The 20,072-nt window shown below is 43.0% G+C and overlaps 1 protein-coding gene across 1 annotated transcript in view; it reads right to left on the reverse strand.

Annotated features, from left to right (window-relative positions):
- Window positions 1-20,072, reverse strand: part of TBCK (TBC1 domain containing kinase) — a 446,663-nt gene that overhangs the window by 342,211 nt on the left and 84,380 nt on the right. The window contains exons 4-6 of the mRNA XM_077476674.1: window positions 11,235-11,349; window positions 5,744-5,817; window positions 3,280-3,421 (exon numbers count right to left, since the gene is read on the reverse strand). Coding sequence (XP_077332800.1) covers window positions 3,280-3,421; window positions 5,744-5,817; window positions 11,235-11,349 — 331 coding nt within the window. The remainder of the gene's footprint in view (window positions 1-3,279; window positions 3,422-5,743; window positions 5,818-11,234; window positions 11,350-20,072) is intronic.

Genomic DNA, 20,072 nt, shown 5'->3' on the forward strand with positions numbered 1-20,072 from the left:
AGGTCTTCCAAAGCATCAGAGGGATCTCACTGTTAAAAGGTATCAGTCAGGAGAAGGATACAAAAGGATTTCCAAGGCATTGGATATACCATGGAAAACAGTGAAGACAGTCATTATCAAGTGGAAAAAATATGGCACAACGGTGACATTACCAATAACTGGATGTCCCTCCAAAATTGATGAAAAGACGAGAAGAAAACTGGACAGGGAGGCTGCCAAGAGGCCTACAACAACAGTAAAGGAGCTGCAGGAATATCAGGCAAGTACTGGCTGTGTGGTACATGTGAAAACAATCTCCCGCATTCTTCATATGTCTGGGCTGTGGGGTAGAGTGGCAAGACGGAAGCCTTTTCTTACGTAGAAAAACATCCAAGCCCAGCTAAATTTTGCAAAAACACACCTGAATTCTCCCAAAATCATGTGGGAAAATGTGTTATGGTCTGATCAAACCAAGGTTGAATAATTTTAAAAGATATATTTGGCACAAAAACAACACTGCACATCACCAAAAGAACACCATATCCACCGTTAATCATGGTGGTGGCAGCATCAGGCTTTGGTGCTGTTTTTCTTCAGCTGGAACAGGGGCCTTAGGTCAAGGTAGATGAACTGTTCCAAATACCAGTCAATATTGTCACAAAACCTTCAGGTTTCTGCTAGAAAGCTGAACATGAAGAGGCACTTCATTGTTCAGCATGACAATGCCCCAAAGCATACATCCAAATCGACAAAATAATTACTTCACCAGAAGAAGATTAAAGTTTTGAAATGGCCCAGCCAGAGCCCAGACCTGAATCCGATTGAAAATCTGTGGGGTGATTTGAAGAGGGCTGTGCACAGGAGATGCCCACACAATCTGACAGATTTGGAGTGTTTTTGCAAAGAAGAATGGGCAAATATTGCCAAGTAAAGATGTGCCATGCTGATAGACTCATACCCAAAAAGACTGAGTGCTGTAATAAAATCAAAAGGTGTTTCAACAAAGTATTAGTGTAAGGGCGTGCACACTTATGCAACCATAATATTTAAGTTTTTTATTTTTACGTCTCTCCACCTAAAAGATTTCAGTTTGTTGTTTAACTGAGTTGTACAGTTTATAGGTCACATTAAAGGTGGAAAAAGTTCTGAAATGATTTCTCTTTTTTTTTTTTACAGCACAGAAAACTGACATTTTAAGGGGTGTGTAGACTTTTTATAGCCACTGTATGTGAACCCACTCCATAGAAAGCTCACTCCAAAGAATGGTTCACATGTCAAGGGAATCGGATGCGTTTCAAAATGCAATATATAATATAATAATCATTTAATAATAAACAGGACCGCCTAAAATTGATTTAGTATTAGATTAATATATTGGCTCATTTAATGTGTCACTTGACAATAAAAATAGGGATTGGTAATTGGTATTGGTGAGTACTTCAGCAAAAAGTATCGGTGCTCTTACTTGGTCCTAAAAAACTGCTATCAGTGCATCCCTACATATCACCATCATTCTGGGCTGTCCACTTAACACAGACCCATGAGAAGCACTACTCATAAAAACAAATGACACTTCTTCAATTTAAAGCGAACCTCCACCCTAAAGTGAAAGTTTTGCTAATCGGAACCCTCCCCCCCCCCCCTCTGGTGCCACAATTGGCACCTTTCAGGGGGGAGGGGGGTGCAGATACCTGTATAATCCAGGTATCTGCACCCACTTCCGGGAATAGCTAGCAGGTGGCACTCCTCTTTAAGTCATTGTTATTTATTTTTACAGACAATAAGCAGACAATTGCCAAGGCATGGAGATCTCCAGTCCAGAATGTCTGCGAGGTAAAGAACAGGATTTTAAAGAGACCATGATTTATGAAAAAATAATGACGAAATGGTTGAAACATCAACCTTTGACAAGATCTGAGCCCTTTAGATTAAATACTTCCTCCTATAAATATAAATGGTAAGGGTTTTTTTTTAGGGTTTTTGTACCCCAAGTCAGTAATGGGTTGCCCTCCTCCTTGTCTTCCCTTCCCCATGTACTCTTGACCCCTACCTCTCCCTTCTATCATCTTTCTTCTATTTTTTTCAGTTCTTTTCTCTACTTGGTCTTTTCAATGGCCGCATAAACTCGAGTACAGTTGATCAAGGTTAGCTATGAGATGCATTAATTCTTTACCTTAGTCTCCTCATAGTTTGCACGCCTATTACCAGGGATGCAGTGCATGCTCACTCATTTACAGTATACGTTTTAAGAATGTATACCTTAGGTCTTCCCTTTTATTGTCCCCAACCTTGTACCATTGAAATAACCCAATAAAAAAAAAAATCCATTGAAAGGAAAGGGCAAGGTGCCATATTGGCAGGAACCTAATAGACACAGTAATTTGTAGGGCCATTAAACTTAGCATATATTACCATTATATACAAAAATTCCGTAAACATAACCAAGGCAGACTGGTAGGAAAAAATACCTTTGCCCAGGAAGTCATAAATGTTTAAAGTGTTATCAGTCTGCTAGGTTTACAGTTTATTGCTGGATGCCTAAGAATATGCACGTGACACTTTTAAATATTGTTTCTTTCTAAAATTGGGCATTATAAATTAAAGTGCCTGAAATAATACCAAGAAAAAATTATATCAGCGTTTGTGTTGCTCACAGTAACCAATTTGTTTATGGGTACCGTGCTTTTCCCACATCTGTGACTCAAAAATATTAATCTAGAAACAGCCAGGTAACTAGCGTTTTCATCACCTATATACTAAAATATTGATTTTAGGCAGACTGAACACCTTAAAAAAGTGGTTCCATTTACCATTTCATCTATTCCCTGAGGTCTACAGAAACGCCTTCTATGCATTTAGCAAATTTCGGTTCTGGCAGGAATCCAACATCTGTAGCATTTCACTTAAACCATACATATTTTAACATTAAGCACACACATCTAAAGATTTTATCCTTATCTATTTACTTCTGTGAATAATATTGTAATGTGATTACAATATACAGTATAGATAGAAACAGCTGTGTTTTCTTGGTGGGTGGAAGGAGACAGTCTGTCTGACAATAGTTTCATATCACTCATATCATATGGCATTACAATATATTTTACTAAAGCATAAAGCAGCAACATTGCTTTTATAACACTTGGGTCAGAGGCTACTTACTGCAGATAAATGACACTCCATTGGAAATCCCCTTTCAACCACTGACCGCAAAATATACCAGCTGGTCTCAATACTTCCCCCATATCCACCCAACTAAAAGCAGCAATCAAAGCAGAGAAACAGAAGCATTTCACATACCACACATAGCTCAAATAAAATCACACCCAGAGACCACACATCTGATTTTGGTCCAGAGGGTCGAGGCTGTTCATGCAGAGTAGGATCTTTGGCCTTTACAATCCCTTGGGCAATGACTTCCGGAGCCAAGTATGATGGATATCTAGAAAAGAGCAGTATGAAAAGCAACATGATGAACATGTATACAGAGAAATATACAGATAAAACTAAAGCATAGCGTGCCATCTGCAGATTTACCTTAAAGCGGACCTAAACCCAAAAAACTAAATATATTGCAGCCTACCTATCTTTAGATAAGGTGGTTGCTTTGGATTTTTTTTCACCAAGTGGTCAGTAACACACCTCCTGTCTTAGACCCCTTTCACACTGGGGCGCTTTGCAGGCACTATAGCGTTAAAAAGAGCACCTGCAAACCACCCTAAAACATCTGCTCCATTCACTCCAGTGTGAAAGCCCAAGGGCTTTCACACAGGAGCGTTGCGCTGGCAGGGAGTCAGAAAAAGTCCTGCCAGCAGCTTCTTTGGAGCGGTGAATTCACTGCTCCTTCCCATTGAAATTAATGGGGCAGCGTTGTCATACCGCTGGCGGAGGCGTTTTGCGGGCGGATTTAACCCCTTTTTGCCCGCTAGCGGGGGTTGTTGTGGAAGTTTGATTGTATAACATTTATGTGAACCTTTTATTCTAGGATGTGTGTTTTATAGATTGTCATCTGTCTCCCTGTGTGGTTTAATCGAGGAGAGCTCTAGAAGAGCGCACTTGGGTCAAATGGAGACCAGTGGTAAAAACGGTCAGTATGAAAACCTTCTCATGGGATTTGAGACTTGTTCTCTGTGTCTGTGGATGTTTGATGGTTTGTAGGTACCAAGCGCAATGCGCTGGGCTTCTTGCCATCAAAATGAGTATGCGCATTAGAGAAGCGAAGTCCACATAACATATTTTATCTCAGTGTGGCTACGTTATCCCTTTTGGATACATATCTGCTTTAATAAGAGGACATTGGTAGCTGCCTTGTTAATATACTACTACCGTATATTGACAACACCAGTAGCAATGTTTACTTTAAACAGTATCTGCTGTGCTGCATGCTGACTTGAGAGTGCCCTCCCCTTTAAATTTCCTGTGATGTCATTTCATGTACTGAGGAAGTGCTTGCCTGTTGTGGGCAATCACTTCCTGTTTGTGATAATAAAAGACCATGCTGGGCCCCCGGGGATGGGGGCAGTCAGAAGGATGGAACTGAGAACGTAAGAAGGATGGTCATGTCTGATCATTGGGATGAGTGTGTTGGAAGGTAAGCTAAAGTATTATATCATTAAGACAGAAATGGGTGCTTATATGAACACAGTAGATGTGGCTGTGTGCATAGCATACAGCCAGATTGCTATTACAGGGTTAAAACCGACCCCGCTACCGGCTGAATAGCACAGCTAAAGCAACAGTAAAGCGGCGCTAAAAATAGCGTCGCTTTACCACTGACGCCGGTGGCGGCACAGTGTGAAAGGGGCATTAGGGTGCCTCTTCTATCTATGGAGGAGCAATGGACAGCAGAACTGTCTAGAGTATGTAGTGTTAGATGGACAAGTTATTGTCATCTTTTTTGCAGTGGATGGAGTGTGGAAGAGTTAGAATGCCTGTCAGGTTTTAACTGCCATCTGTGCCCCCATCAGGGAGATTTCCAAGTACTTCCTGTCCCTAGTGCCACAAAACAAAAAAAACGGAAATTCTGCAAAATACCACCCATGACAGTTGTCAACAGTTGTCAGAAAATTTACCCTTTACTCCTGTACAACTGTAAAATATTACATCGCCCCTCACTATTTTACCAGGACAACTTGAGATGGTGGTTCTCTTCAATATAACAGACAGATGGCAATAAAACCCCAAGAGATGTTCTAACCCTTACTGAGTTTATCCAAAACAAGAAAAATTAGTTCTGTTTGGAGCTGCACTTAAAAAGAGAAATCTGCTCTGCAAAAAACATATTATAATTTAATATAAAAGTGGCAAAAAATATTTTTGTACAGGTAATTGCTCCCATCACCAAAACTGTACTAGGAAACAAAATACACATGGAATCCAAAATGACTGTTCTGGGCAGCACATCGATTCCCTATGGCTCTCTTATGATGTTGCTCAAGCTGCATTCCCATGCCTGACTGGACTGCAGAAATGCTGCTATGAAATAAAAATGGTGTGATCATGTGCAGATGCTTTTAAAATTGTACAACCTCCAGATGGTCACATTGTACTATATCTAATTGTAGAAGCGGTGATGTCAGAAGTTAAACTGAAGTTGTCTAGACATTAATGGTGTCCTTTTTTAGTAATAGAACTAGAAAATACTTTTCATAAAGGCAGCTTCAGTGAACTGAAAGTATTTTAACAGTGCTTACTATACACTGGAATACTGCTGCCATCTACTGGACATTTTTTATTAAAGCATGTGAACAGCATTTTTACCTACCCTATTGGGAAATCTACATCTGCTCCATGATCGGTTATATAATAAAGACCAAATTTAGCCATTTTTATGTGCCCCTGAAACAGAAATTTGTATTATTCTTTATACAATATATCAACAATAATATAAATAATACAATAATAATAACGTAACCACATGAAAAAAAAGTAGCAATGATATCAATTTGTATGTATACTGCAATGCAGTTTTACCGCAAAATGCTTGATTCCCTAAAGATAATAAAATATATGAGGCTACATTCACACAGCCGTAAAAATTTTACTGATGTTTCTGGAAGTTCCTACTTGCTTTTACATCTGTTTTTTAATGTGCAAAATGGTCCTGTTTTTTTATTTATTTTTTATTCCATGCATTGAAATTCAATGAACGCATTTGTACCTGGTATATGTGTACACGCATGTCCTCAGATGGAGATTTTTGGACTTTGTGTTGTGGTGTGCTGGACTTGAAGAAAGGTCGGGGAGCAAAAGAGTGTTTTCATTTTTTATTTAAATACACACATCCATATGCTTTGAATTCAGAAACCTTTCTGTAATAGGATAGGGACACTGCTGGGTCATGAGATACAAATCTGTTACGGGCAAGAGAAAAGCTAAAGTACACTGAGGGAAAAATTTATTTGATCCCCTGCTGATTTTGTATGTTTTGTACATTTGTCCACTTACAAAGAAATTATCAGTCTATAATTTTAATGATGAGTGAGAGACAGAATAACAACAAAAATATCCAGAAAAATGCATTTCAAAAAAGTTATAAATTGATTTGCATTTTATTGAGTGAAATAAGTATTTGGCTCCTAGGTGTATTCATATACATTAGGGATGGAGGCAGATGAACCTATCCATTCATATAAAACTCCCTTCCCCCTTTTTTGCTGACAAACTTAAAAGAAAAATCCCGCCCAACTGCTTACACCACAAATATTCCCATCCCAATGGAATCTTTAATCTGGTTGATCCTAAACTTATCTCTGGCCCACTGGCTGAAAAGGGACATACACCTCCTAAAAGACCTTATGGAGAACAATAAAATAATGTCATTTCAAGATGTCCAAAATAAATCTGAAATACCTCCCTTGGAGTTCCTGACATATCTACAGATATCCTCCCTGCTTCATCATCTGAATACAATTTACACCCCAATCCCCACTTAAGTATGGAAACGCCTCTAATTCCAAAGCGAAAGGAATATCCATGATATATGAACTTCTCAACTCCACGTCAGTCTTTCTTAAACGCAACCTACTAATTAAATGGGAAAAAGATTTAGGTAAATGTTTTACAGAGAAACAATGGTTCTCAGCAATGAAATGTAATCATAGGTGCTTGAACTACGAGGAACTGGCAGTAAAATTTCTAGCAAGATGGCACTTTACTCCATACATAGTAGCTAAATTTTCAGAGGACAACACAAATCTCTGCTGGAGGGGCTGCGGACAGGTGGGGAAGCTGGCCCATTTGGTGGTCTGGGAGTGCCCTCACCTTCGCAGTTTCTGGCTTGAGGTATTTAAATTGATTGCTAAAGTTACTGGGGTTTTTACCCAGCCTTCTATAGTGAAAGCAATCTTAAGCATAAATATGTCAGAATTTCCAATTTCAGTTAGATCAATAGCAATGCACATTATATTTGCTGCCAGATCTTTGATGATGAGCAAATGGAAAACCAATGAGATTCCAAGTGTGAGGGAATTAATTGCAAAAGTCCACCGGCCCGCTGACCACCTAACATCCCTTGCCTACTCCTCTAACATGCTACTATATATAACTGATCTTCTCCCCCCCCCCCCCCCCCTTCTTTTTTTTTTTTTTTTCCCTCCCATCACTCCCCTCCCCCCCTCCTTTCTATGAGTAACCTTGAATAAACGTTATATTTGCTCAGCTCGTAAAAATTGTATAAACTATAAAATAGATTTTTTACTTTGTATTTGGATATGACATGTTGCACCTATCTATACCCTGTCAGATCTTTGGACATTCTGAGTACTCCTACAATTACTTGTTAAACTCTGTATAGGTGATATTGAAACTGTACGATTACATGTTGTAATTTCTGCACTGTTCTCTCTCAATAAAAACTTTAGTGAAATAAAAGAAAAAACAAACAAAGTCAATACTGTGGCAGAATACGAAAAGATCTTGGCATACAGAGATGGCTCAGATGCAAGATACAAAGCCAACTGGTCCATTTGGAACTATGTAACTCACCCCAGGGTATAGATTCACACTCTGCTGTACTGTTCTGTCATCCCTTCCTCCCCTACCTCCCCCTGCCCTTACTCTTGTTGTCGATAAAAAGTTAAGATTTTATCACTATAATGTTGTTGTAACCAATAGATACTCAAGTGTATGTTATAACATTGTTCAGTTAAAGAGGAAGTAAACCCTGATGGGTTTACTTCCTCTTTCATTCCCTGCAAAGGTAAAGCATAATGGACTACTATGCATCGCATAGTAGTCCATTATGTGTCACTTACCTGACACAGGAGCCAGCGAAGTCACCGCTGTCCCCTGTAGTCCGGCGCATCCATCTTCTTGGTGGGTCTCGCTACTCCGCCGCTGTCATTCGGTGAAGCCACGATGACGTCACTCCCACGCATGCGCACGGGAGCCGCCACTCGCGGCATATCGCCGATGACCGCGGCGCCTTAATCTAGGCTTACCTGTAGGTCAAACTGTGTTGTAAGGGTTTACAACCACTTTAATACAGGTTAATTACTGGTGTATATGTTTCAACATGTAGATAGACTTTTGCTGTTGCTAGTCGAGAACAGAGGGAGTTTTGCGCAGTCCAACAAAGATACTGAATAACATGACTTCTTTCTGTAAGTGCCTTACTGTACATTAAGCGTTACTTCAAAGTCTTATTTTCTGTACGCCAACTTTTTTTTCAATAAAAAATATTTGATTAAAATGCTAATTAATTTGTAACTTTTTTAAAATGCATTTTTCTGGATTTTTACTATTAAAATAGGCCTACCATTAAAAATATAGACTGATCATTTCTTTGTCAGTGGGAAAATGTACAAAATCAGCAGAGGATCAGGTAGGCTGTACGGGCCCCATGATTTCTAACAGCAGCCCTGGCTGTATGACTAGCCATGCAGTCTTGCAAAATCCTTTGGCTGGTAAAACAGTTCTCATGCACATATCGCAAACGTGGATAAGCAGCCTGACTGGCTGAAGGTAACACTTTCATATAATTTTACTGAATGTGAATGAACCAACCACAGCTTCCATATCAAAAATATCCCCCCAATGAACAATAAAAGGTGACAATGTTGTCAACTTCAGTCCTGCATAGCAACACACATTAACTACACTGGTACCATGCTAAAGGGCAAGTGCAGTCTGAAAAAAAAAAAATCACCTCTGGTCTAGAACACAGGCTAATAGAAATCCTTCACAATAGCACTGACAACTATATATATAGCTGGCAGTGTCATTTTAGGGGTGGGTTGACAACATTGTCACATTATAATGTTCACTGGGGGGTATTTTTGATAGAGAAGCTGTAGTCAGTTTATTGACATTCAATAAAATTATTTTGCACATGAACTTTCTGTTAAACAATTTTCTAGCCCTTTATTTTTTGTATTCTGTATTTAGGTTTGGAATCGCTAGAGCATATATTCCATTGAATTTATAAACTGCTTATATGCTTGCAGAAAAGTTTTATTTTTTACATTGACATCTCTATTTTCTACTGTTCTATAAAACAAAGTACATTATGTAAGGCTCAAGTGACATGGCTTTAACATAAGGAGAGGGATCTTTATTTTGGCCATGTGACTGAACCTACAAGTATCCCTCATTACCTCCATTAATGTAAAAATTCTAAATTGAACACAATATAAATATGTTGGTCTAATATATCATGGAATCATATGTTTACATTTACAGTAAAACCTTGGTTTGAGAGCGTTTTGCGAGATAAGCAAAACATTTTTACACATTTTGACTTGATATACAAGTAGCGTCATGTCACAACTGAGTATAAAAGAGAAGAGAGGTGCCTCGAAGTGTAGCAATATGGTTACATTTAATGAAGGTACAACCTTTTTGATTTAGTAACTCACATGGTTGATGATTAAAACAGGCACATCTAAGTATGCAGGCATCGGGGGTAACGATGTCCACATAGACCGTTCTCCACACCGCGCTCCACAAGCGCTTCAAGCCTTTCAAAACACTCTACTGCAGGGTAGTCTTCCCGGGTCACAGTGGCAGACTGACAGCGGTGAAAGCCGGCGGGGTGGAGGATGGTCTATGTGGACAGCTTTACCCCGGACGCCTGCATACTTAGATGTGCTTGTTTTAATCATCAACCATGTGAGTTGCTAAATGTTGTACCTTCATTAAATGTAACCATATTGCTACACTTATGACGCGTACACACGATCAGACTTTCCGGCAGACTAGGTCCAGCGGACCGGAATCCGTTGGACAATTTGATCGTGTGTGGGCTCCAGCGAACTATTTTTGCCCCAAAAGTCAGACAGACCTAGAAATAAAACCTGTTTCAAATATGTCTGACTCGGCTTTCTAGCGTGCAAACCATTCGTCTGTGTGCTAGTCCGATGGACCAAATACGACGCAAGGGCAGCTATTGGCTACTGGCTATTGAACTTCCTTGTTTAGTCCCATTTACGTCATCGTGTTCAAAACTGACGGACTTTCAAACGGACTTAGTCCAGTCGTGTGTGGCCAAGTCCATTAGTTCGGAAAGTCCATCGGACCTCCGCCAAAAGTCCGTCGGGAAGACCTTCGGACCTAGTCCGTCGAAAAATCGTGTTGTGTGTACGCGGCATTAGAGGCGCCTCTCTTCTCTTTTATACTCTGTAGCTCCTGCTGGATTTTGCTTCTAATCCCCATGTGGAGGCTTCCATTTGTGGATGGACAATTTATGGTTACACAACCTATCACATTGCTATAATCTTTTTATATGGACTATAAACTGAAGGATTTATGAATAGATGGTTGTGGAACGAATCATCTGAGTTTACATTATTTCTTATGGGGAAATTCGCTTCAATATAAAAGTTCTTTGGATTACAACAAGCATGTTTCTGGAATTAATTCTGCTCATAATCCAAGGTTTTACTGTATAATGTGAAAAATAGTAATACAGCCACTATAACTACAATATTTTTTGACACCTGCTAGTTGATTGGTAGATTCTAACATGACTATGACAGATAGTGAAATCAAAACAAAAATTGTTAGCCTTTATTTTTTTAAAGGGGTGTTTTAGGTATGTGAACATTGCTGCTTTTTAAATTATCAGACTCACCTGAGCACAGAAAAAATGCTCTGCTCATCTGTCTATCATGTAGATAAATCACAGTTTGTGCCTTTCATTCATCAATGCCACTTAAGAAGATACACCTGTAGTTATTATTGCATCACCACTAAGCACGCCATTTAGGGAGCGTAGTGATCTTTTCATTCTGTCCACTAATCACATCACTTCTTACCTCTCCATCCAGCAAGATATTATGAGGAGAAAGTGCCCGGTGGACCATGTGGTGACGGTTCATGTACTCCAATCCCTGAAGGGCTTCAAATGCCAGTTGTAAAATCTTCAAAGAGCTGGTACAGAAAAGAAGAGACAGGTTTGTATGTGTATATATTTCAAACATTTTTATATGTTGCTAGATTCCCTAGGAGCTTTCAAAGACAAGATAATTAAAAAAATCAGAGCGCTGCTATGCAGTGCAAAATGAGTTTCATTCATGAATTCAACTTTATCTTATTCAATATAGTTGTATGTTATACATTGCAGCCAGATTCCAGGGAGTGCCTCACACGTAAGGAGGGTGGATCCAGTGGTGGGACAAGGTCAACCAGTGCTCAAGGCAGAGATGTCAGATCACATCCAGACGAGGTCTTACTAATGATTTGTACAAGGGCAAAATTAGATCTCTCTATGCATTGCATGCCTCTTAACCACTTGCTTACTGGGCACCTAAACCCCCCTCCTGCCCAGACCAATTTTCAGCTTTTAGAGCGGTCACTCTTTGAATGACAATTGCGCGGTCATAAAACACTGTACCCAAATTCAATTTTTATAATTTTTTTCCCACAAATAGAGCTTTCTTTTGGTGGTATTTGATCACCTCTGAGTTTTTCATTTTGTGTTAATTTTTTTTAAAAAGGGGCATGGCCTGAATGGCGAACGGGACGCATGGTCTAGAGCTCTGCTGGTGATCCGACATTAATCCTCCTTTTTAAAGCACCGTTTACTTTTAAAAAGACCCCGAGTTGCTCCCGAGCTGCTCCGGATGTCCTGCAAGACCCGACACAGGGGAAAAAAGCTTTTATTTCCCGTCCGGCTCAGAGGTTGTTACCCCAAAGGAAGCCCCGCACGTGCCGGCTCTAGCTGAAAAGGCGCGTAACATGGCGACCCAGACCGCAATGGAAGAGCGATCGGAGGAGACTCAGCCGGGTTTCCAGGACGTGATGGCGGTGATTGCTACCTGCCAGGCTACACTCACAAGTAAGATTGAAGCGGTGCAGCTGGACGTGGGACTTGTTCTGCAAGATCTGGACAAGCTCCGTTCCCGGGTTTTGGAGGTTGAGCAGAGAACGGGCCGCACGGAGGATACTGTCCAGGAACACACGGTATCCATCCGCACCCTACAGACAACGGTACGCGCTTTGGAATATAAGGTGGACGCCGCCGAAAATAGAAACCGAAGAAATAACCTTCGGCTTGTCGGTTTGCCGGAGGGTGTGGAGGGAAGGAATCCGACCGTGTTTGTGGAGGAACTGCTAAAGAGCTTGCTGCCGGGGGCGCAGTTCTCATCGTATTACACGGTGGCGCGCGCTCATCGGATCCCCCCGGTCCCTGGACCTCCTGGCGCCCACCCGCGTACGCTGATCTTCTGAATGCTTAATTTTAGAGATCGGGACGAGATCCTCCGAGTGGCTCGCAGGGCAGGCGAGCTGAAATACCAAAATGGCAGTTTAATTTTTTTCCGGATTACTCCATGGAGACACAGAAACTTTGTAGATCCTTTGATCAAGTCAAAGTGGGTCTCAGAGCACGGAATATAAAGTACAGTGTTCTCTTTCCTGCAAAGCTGAGGGTCCAGGACGGCGAAACAGTGAGGTTTTTTAACACCCCCCGAGATGCGGTGGCATGGCTGGAGACGCTGCCTCCCCGCTGAGGGGGATAGCTGAGTGTACTGACGTCCCTTTACTATTTCTTTTGGATGTTTTGTGTGCCCCCTGCAATTGTTAGTATGTGTTAGCTGACTATATTTTTGCAGTTGCGGGGTGGGATTGATCTTTATGGGGATATCATAGATGTACTGTTTCCTCTCTTCTAGAGTCCAAGGAACTTTGGATCCGGATTGATGCTAGACTTGGGCAGACGGACATTGATGTGGGGGGGGGATCGGATCGGTTCCTCTTTTTGTTTATTCTGGGCGGGTTTTGTATTATATCAGATGGGGGAGCCCGGGGTGGGGGTCTCGGAGTTGGAGGGCTGACCCACAAGTTTTTGTGCCCCTGGGATCACCCAGGAGAATGCGGTTGCTTGCTATGTACCAGCATCTCTATCGATCAGTTGCACAGACTTGACGCTCCTTTAACTGAGTAAATACTCTTCGTTGCTATGGTTGGGGTTCGGGGTCTGAAACACCTCCTGAAGTTGAGGGGGGTGTGGGGAGGGGGGTTACGCTTACAGTTTCTGCCGTTGCAGAATTTGGGGATGGTTGTTTGCTACCAGTTTTTAAGTCAGGAGTCTTTGTGTCACTATAGCTGCATATTGGGTTGGTCGTATGTCTTATGCCTAATGCTATCTCTACTATTAGGCCCGTGGGGGGTTGGTGGGGGGGTCATGCGGACCATACGAATTTCAATGTTTTGTAAGTTTTATGGCGAATATTTCAAAAATCTCTTGGAATGTCAGGGGATTGAACTCAGCTACTAAGCGCTCTCTAGTGTTTAAATATTTGCAGAGGTATAGTCCCCAGATATGTATTTTGCAAGAGACGCATCTGTTAGGCAATAAAATCCTTGGTCTAGGAGGGCCTGGGTGGGTTCCCATTATCATTCCACCTACTCTGGCTATGCTAGGGGGGTGAGTGTTTTGGTCCGCAGGTCTCTCCCCTTACAGATGTTGGATGTTCGGACAGACCCCGTGGGCAGATATGTTATATTACATATAGTAATGCATGAGAAACAAATTGTGCTGGTGGGGCTATACCTCCCCCCCCCCCCCCCCCGGCGGATGTTCAAGTACTGTATGATATCATGCGCATTGTTATGGGATATGGCACTCAGGAAATTTTTCTACTTGGGGATTTTAATTTGGTACCGTCACAGATTATGGACAGACTGCGGGTGGTGGCCAGGCCCTCATCGGCTTTACAGGGTTGGGCGGATACCTTTGGCCTTACGGATGTGTGGCGACAATTTCATCCCCGGGAGAGGCAATTTACATGTCATTCAGCCTCTCATAGGGCATTGTTCCTCATAGATCTGGCATACGCCTCTGGTGGCGCACTGAGATGGGTGAGGGGGGCGGAACACCTGCCACGAGGGATTTCTGACCATGCTCCTCTACATCTTATTTTGTCTCTGGACAGAGCTCCGGGTTTAAGGCTCTGGCGCCTGTCCAGATACTGGGCGGTGGATGGTAAATTGCAGGATCCGATTATGGAGGCTATATGTAACTATTGGAACGCAAATGGGGACTCTGTGGATGTCCATACGGGGTGGGATGCTTTTAAATCAGTGGTTAGGGGGGAGTACATCTCTTGTATATCAGCGGTTCAGAGGGAGACGGCTGTTTTGCGGGAGGCACTGGAGGAGAGGGTGTCTAAGTGTGAGGAGTTCTATGTTCAAATTCCCAGTGAATCTGCCTACAGTGAATGGCAGGGGGCACTGCGGGACCTATCCCTTCATAATGTGGAGCAGACGAGGAAGGATATGTTGTTTTCCTGGTATTCGAACACGGCAATAAGAATGGCAGACTGCTGGCTTGGCTTGCTCGAGCCCAGGTAGCTTCCTCTCACATTGCCTGTGTTCGGGGTGCTCAGGGTCAATTGGTGACTTCCCCTGGGGGTGTAAATGCGGAGTTTGTGGAGTACTTTCGGGGGATGTATTCCTCTAGGGCCCGTTATTCACCGGATGACCTACAGACGTATCTGAATAGTATTCCCTTCCCTACTCTAACTGCTGAGGATACCCTAGAATTAGAGAGGGCCATAACACTTGAAGAGGTTAAGGCTGCAATGGGCAGTTTGCAAGCAGGGAAGACACCCGGGGCAGATGGTCTGCCCACCGAATTCTACACCCAGCACACTGATCTCCTTGCACCTAGGCTGGGGGCCATGTTTTCTGGGTTGAAGGAGGTGGATGAGTTGCCTAGGTCCATGGAGGAGGCTGTAATTGTACTCATACCCAAACCCGGCAAGGACCCACAGGAGTGTGCCTCATATCGGCCAATCTCGTTGCTAAATGTTGATGCAAAAATTTTGGCAAAGATATTGGCCACCCGCCTGTCTTCGATCATTTCCAAATTGATCCAGGCTGACCAGACTGGCTTTATGCCAGGTAAGAGTACCGACAATAATATTAGGCGACTGTTCTTAAATCTTTCCATGTCACATGTAAACACGGGGTCCCGGGTCATTGCCTCCCTGGATGCCGAAAAGGCATTTGACTCGGTGGAATGGGTATACCTATGGGGGGTGATGCAGAGATTCGGTTTTGGCCCTAGGTTTTTACATTGGATTAAATTGCTCTACCGAGCTCCAAGGGCCAGGGTTAGGACCAATGATTGGATTTCGGACTCTTTTGAACTGCCCAGGGGTACGTGTCAGGGATGTCCCCTGTCGCCCGCTCTGTTTGCGCTGGCCCTGGAACCTCTGGCGATTTGTAGTTAGGCGATCGCTGGAGGTCCGTGGGCTATGGATTGGGGGCGTGGAGGAGAAGACGACGATACTCTCCTGTACCTGAATGACGCTGGCCCGTCCCTTACAGCTGCCTTGGCAATATTTAACAAATTTGGCTCTTTATCGGGAATATGTATAAATTGGGCCAAGTCGAGCATATTTCCGTTGGATGGTCAGGTTCCCCCTGTGCCTAACCCGACACCGCTTACCTGGGTCTCAGAGTTTAAGTATCTAGGGATTAGGGTCACTAGAGATTGCACCCAGTTCTATTCCTTAAATATCCTCCCCCTGCTCCGTTTCCTGAAGGAACAATGTCAATCCTGGGCTGGGCTACCGTTGAATCTGACTGGCCGGATTAATCTTATCAAAATGTGTGTTTTACCCAGATTTAATTGCTTCTTTAGAAACAGTCCGGTATGGATTCCGGCGGTTTTCTTTCGGGAGGTTGACAAGTGCATAGCTGCTTTTATTTGGAATGGGTCGGTCCCCCGTTTGGCTAGATCCACTCTGCAGTGGCCCATCGGGTTGGGGGGTTTGTCATTGCCAAACTTTAAAGTGTACTATTGGGCGGCGATGATTGTTACAGTTTACTGGTGGTTCCGTGCTGAATGGTCTAATGCTGCGGTGCGAGCGGAGGCGGCGGGAATGGGATCAACGCCGGTGTTACAAAAATTAGTGTATAGGGGGGCTAGGGCCTACAAGAATATTCCTGGCCCTACCAGGGTGTGGGTGGCGGCGAGACGCAGATTTTTTCGGGATGGGCGCTGGTCTCCAAACCAACCCCTATGGGGTAACCCAAATTTACCCAATTTTCGGTCCATGCCAGACCCGCAGGTCTGGGAGCGGTTTGGCATCGAGACCCTGAGAGATATTATGCCATCGGGAGTCTTGATGTCGCTTCCTCAACTGACCGAGAAGTACAATTTACCTGCTTGGATGTACTTTAGATACGCCCAGCTTAGGCATGCAGCTAGGGCTCAATTCCCCATGCCACCATTACTCCAAGCGGATCTGGTTGAGGATCTGCTGCTGGGCGATGACCTGGTTAAGCCTCTGTCTGCCTTGTACTCCATCTTGCTCCCCATCGATTCGAGTAAACTGGACAGGCTCTGGAACGTGTGGAGGGAAGACATTCCTGATTTGGATAGAGAGGATTGGGAGGATTGTCTGGATAGGGGCCCTAGGCAGGTTATCTCGGCAGGTGACAAACTTATACAGACGAAATTTCTACATAGAGTGTACTTCACGCCGGTGCGACTGGCGAGGATGTACCCCGCTAGGGACTCGCAGTGCCCGAGGTGTAGAAGGGAGCCGGACACTTTCCTACACATGTTTTGGATGTGTTCTGCTCTGTCAGTCTTTTGGTCAGGGATATTTGAACAGCTGAATACCCGTCTTGAGCTCTCTGTTCCCATGGTGCCCGAGTTGGCCTTGTTGGGCATTACGGACAATGAGCAGAGATCTCATCATAGTAAATTGTTGATCTTTTATCTTCTGTTCTATGCTAAGAAAGAAATACTGAGTAGATGGTCCTCATCAGTGCTCCCCTCGTTGTCATCTTGGGAAAACAGAGTAAATGCCGCTCTGCCGCTATATAAAATAACATACATTAACCGGGGATGTCCTTAGAAATTTGAAAAGATCTGGTCGTCCTGGACGGGGGGTTAGTGGGGGGGGGGAGGGTGCCAATTAGGTTTCTATCCGGCGAAAATTTCAACCTGTCCCTAGGTACTACGAAATCGCAGCTACAAAAATTGGAGTCTGTTTTGTTATTGATATTTAAATATGTGATGACATGCAGTGTTGCATGTAATGTTTCTGTATTTCTTGCAATTTGTACTGTACAACTCCTTCAATAAAGCACTCCTGACTGTTAAAAAAAAAAAAAAAAAAAATGTAAAAAGCCGAAATGTAAAAAAAAATAATAAATACAAAACCATTTTACATTTTGTTAATACATTTTGCAAACAGGTAATTTTTCTCCTTCATTGATGTGCACTGATGAGGCTATGGTGATGGGCACTGATAGGCAGCACTGGTGGGCACTGATCGGTGGCATCGGTGGGCACTGATTGGTGGCACTGATGGTCATTGATAGGTGGCAGTGATGGGTACTGATCAGCACTGATAGGGAGCACTGCATAGGTGGTACTGATTGGCACCACTGGTGGGCATTGATAGGTGGCACTGATTGCTTATGATGATTCCTGGAACTGGCAGGTGGTACTGGCACGCAATACTAGTGAGCACATAGACTGTTTCGCCTCTTCCTCTTTGGAACTGATGTCCCTTCAACAGAAGCTGGTGATCGTCTTTTTTTTCTCCTCACACTGTCAACGTGAGAAAAAACAAAACAATTACAGATCTTCTGTTAACATTACGTGATCAGCTGTCATTGGCTGACAGCTGATCATGTGGTTGGTAAGGGGCCCGGATCGACCCCTTATTCTGATCTGTGATCACCCAAGCCTCATTGACTCTGTGATCACAGCATGTGCCATGCGTGCCCTTGCAGGGAGCATGCAAAGGGGAGGATGTCTATTGACGGCCTCCTGGCAAAGCAGATCCGCGCTGTAGCCGTCATTCGGCTATAGCATGGATCTGAAGGGGTTAATACAAGAAATAATTTTACTCTTTGGAAACCACTGCTTTGCATTATATGCCATTATTAAGCTTGTGATCTAGATCAGGGATCTCCAAACTACAGGCCTCCAGCTGTTGCAGAACTACACGTCCCATGGGGAATTGTAAAACGCTGACAATCGCAGACATGACTAGGCATGATGAGAATTATAGTTCCTTAACAACTGGAGAGCCATAGTTTGGAGACCCCTGACCAAAGACTCCCACAGTCATGTTGGAACAGGAGGGGGCCATCCCAAAACTGTTCCGGCAAAGTTGGGAGCATGAAATTGACCAAAATGTCTTGGTATGCTGACACCTTAGGAGTTCACTTCACTGGAACTAAGGGGCCAAGCCCAGACCCTGAAAAACAACCCCACACCAATAATCCCCCCTCCAATAATGGTTTGGACCAGTGCAAAAAGCAAGGTCTATAAAGACATGGATGAGCAAGCTTGGGGTGGAGGAACTTGACTGGCCTGCACAGAGTCTTGACCTCAACCCAATAGAACACCTTTGGTATGAATTACACATCCACATTAGTGCCTGGCCTCACAAATACGCTTCTGGAACAATGGTCAAACAGTCCTCACTTCACAGTAGAGATGAAGCTGGTATAGTTCCAAAGGGTGGGCCAATTCAATATTGAACGCTACGGACTAAGACCGGGATGCCATTAAAGTTCACGTGCGTGTAAAGGTGGGCGTCACAATACACACGCACACACACGCACACACACGCACGCACACACACACACACACACACACACACAACCAACCACATGTATATAGTACACAGGTTGAAAGAAGAAACCTCAGATGAAAAGTTGCTGTTTATTCAAAATAACATTTGGGTGTGAAGCAGTCCACATTTATTAATCTGGAAGTCATGAAGGACACTGAATAAAACAGCCAGTTTGGGGATATTTTCCCCAGCTAATTCCCATACCCCCCAACTTTTCGAAATTGGAACGAGGGACACCTATTAGCAAAAGTATGTAGGCAAAAGGATACATCCTCTTTCAAGCCCACTTAACCAGTTGCCAACCAGCCACCACAGTTATACTGCTGCAGAATGACACGGCTGGGCAAAACAACGCTATGCAACTTTGCTTCGCCCTGTGGCCCTTGCTCGCCCACGGAGCCGATGCGAGTGCCCAGCGGTCGCGATCACCGCTGGGCTCCGGCGATCGCTTGGGACACGCTGAGAACTGGGATCTGTGTGTGTAAACACACAGTTTCCGGTTCTCTGAGAGATAGCATATTTTGTATATGCTATAACTTTTGCGCAAACTAATCAATATACGCTTATTGCGATTTTTTTTTTTTTATACCAAAAATATGTAGAAGAATACATATCGGCCTAAACTGAGGAAACAGTTTTTTATATATTTTTGGGGGATATTTATTATAGCAAAAAGTAAAAAAATATTGCCTTTTTTTCAAAATTGCTGCTCTTTTTTTGTTTATAGCGCAAAAAATAAAAACCGCAGAGGTGATCAAATACGACCAAAAGAAAGCTCTATTTGTGGGGGAAAAAAGAACGTCGATTTTTGTTTGGATGCTACGTTGCATGACCACGCAATTGTCAGTTAAATCAACGCAGTGCCGGATCGCAAAAAGTGCTCTGGTCAGGAAGGGGGTAAAATCTTCCGGGGCTGAAGTGGTTAAAGGAGATTTATACAAAAAAAGGATTAGTTAAACCTACAAATGCTTATTTTTACCACAATTATTCCTTTTTGAAATTTTTGTAGTTGAATTAAAGGTTTAGCACTTGGAAACCCTT

Source organism: Lithobates pipiens, unplaced genomic scaffold (genome assembly GCF_037356315.1).
Source record: "Lithobates pipiens isolate NorthernLeopardFrog02 unplaced genomic scaffold, aLitPip1_a1.2 Scaffold_13, whole genome shotgun sequence".
Taxonomy (NCBI): Eukaryota; Metazoa; Chordata; class Amphibia; order Anura; family Ranidae; genus Lithobates; species Lithobates pipiens.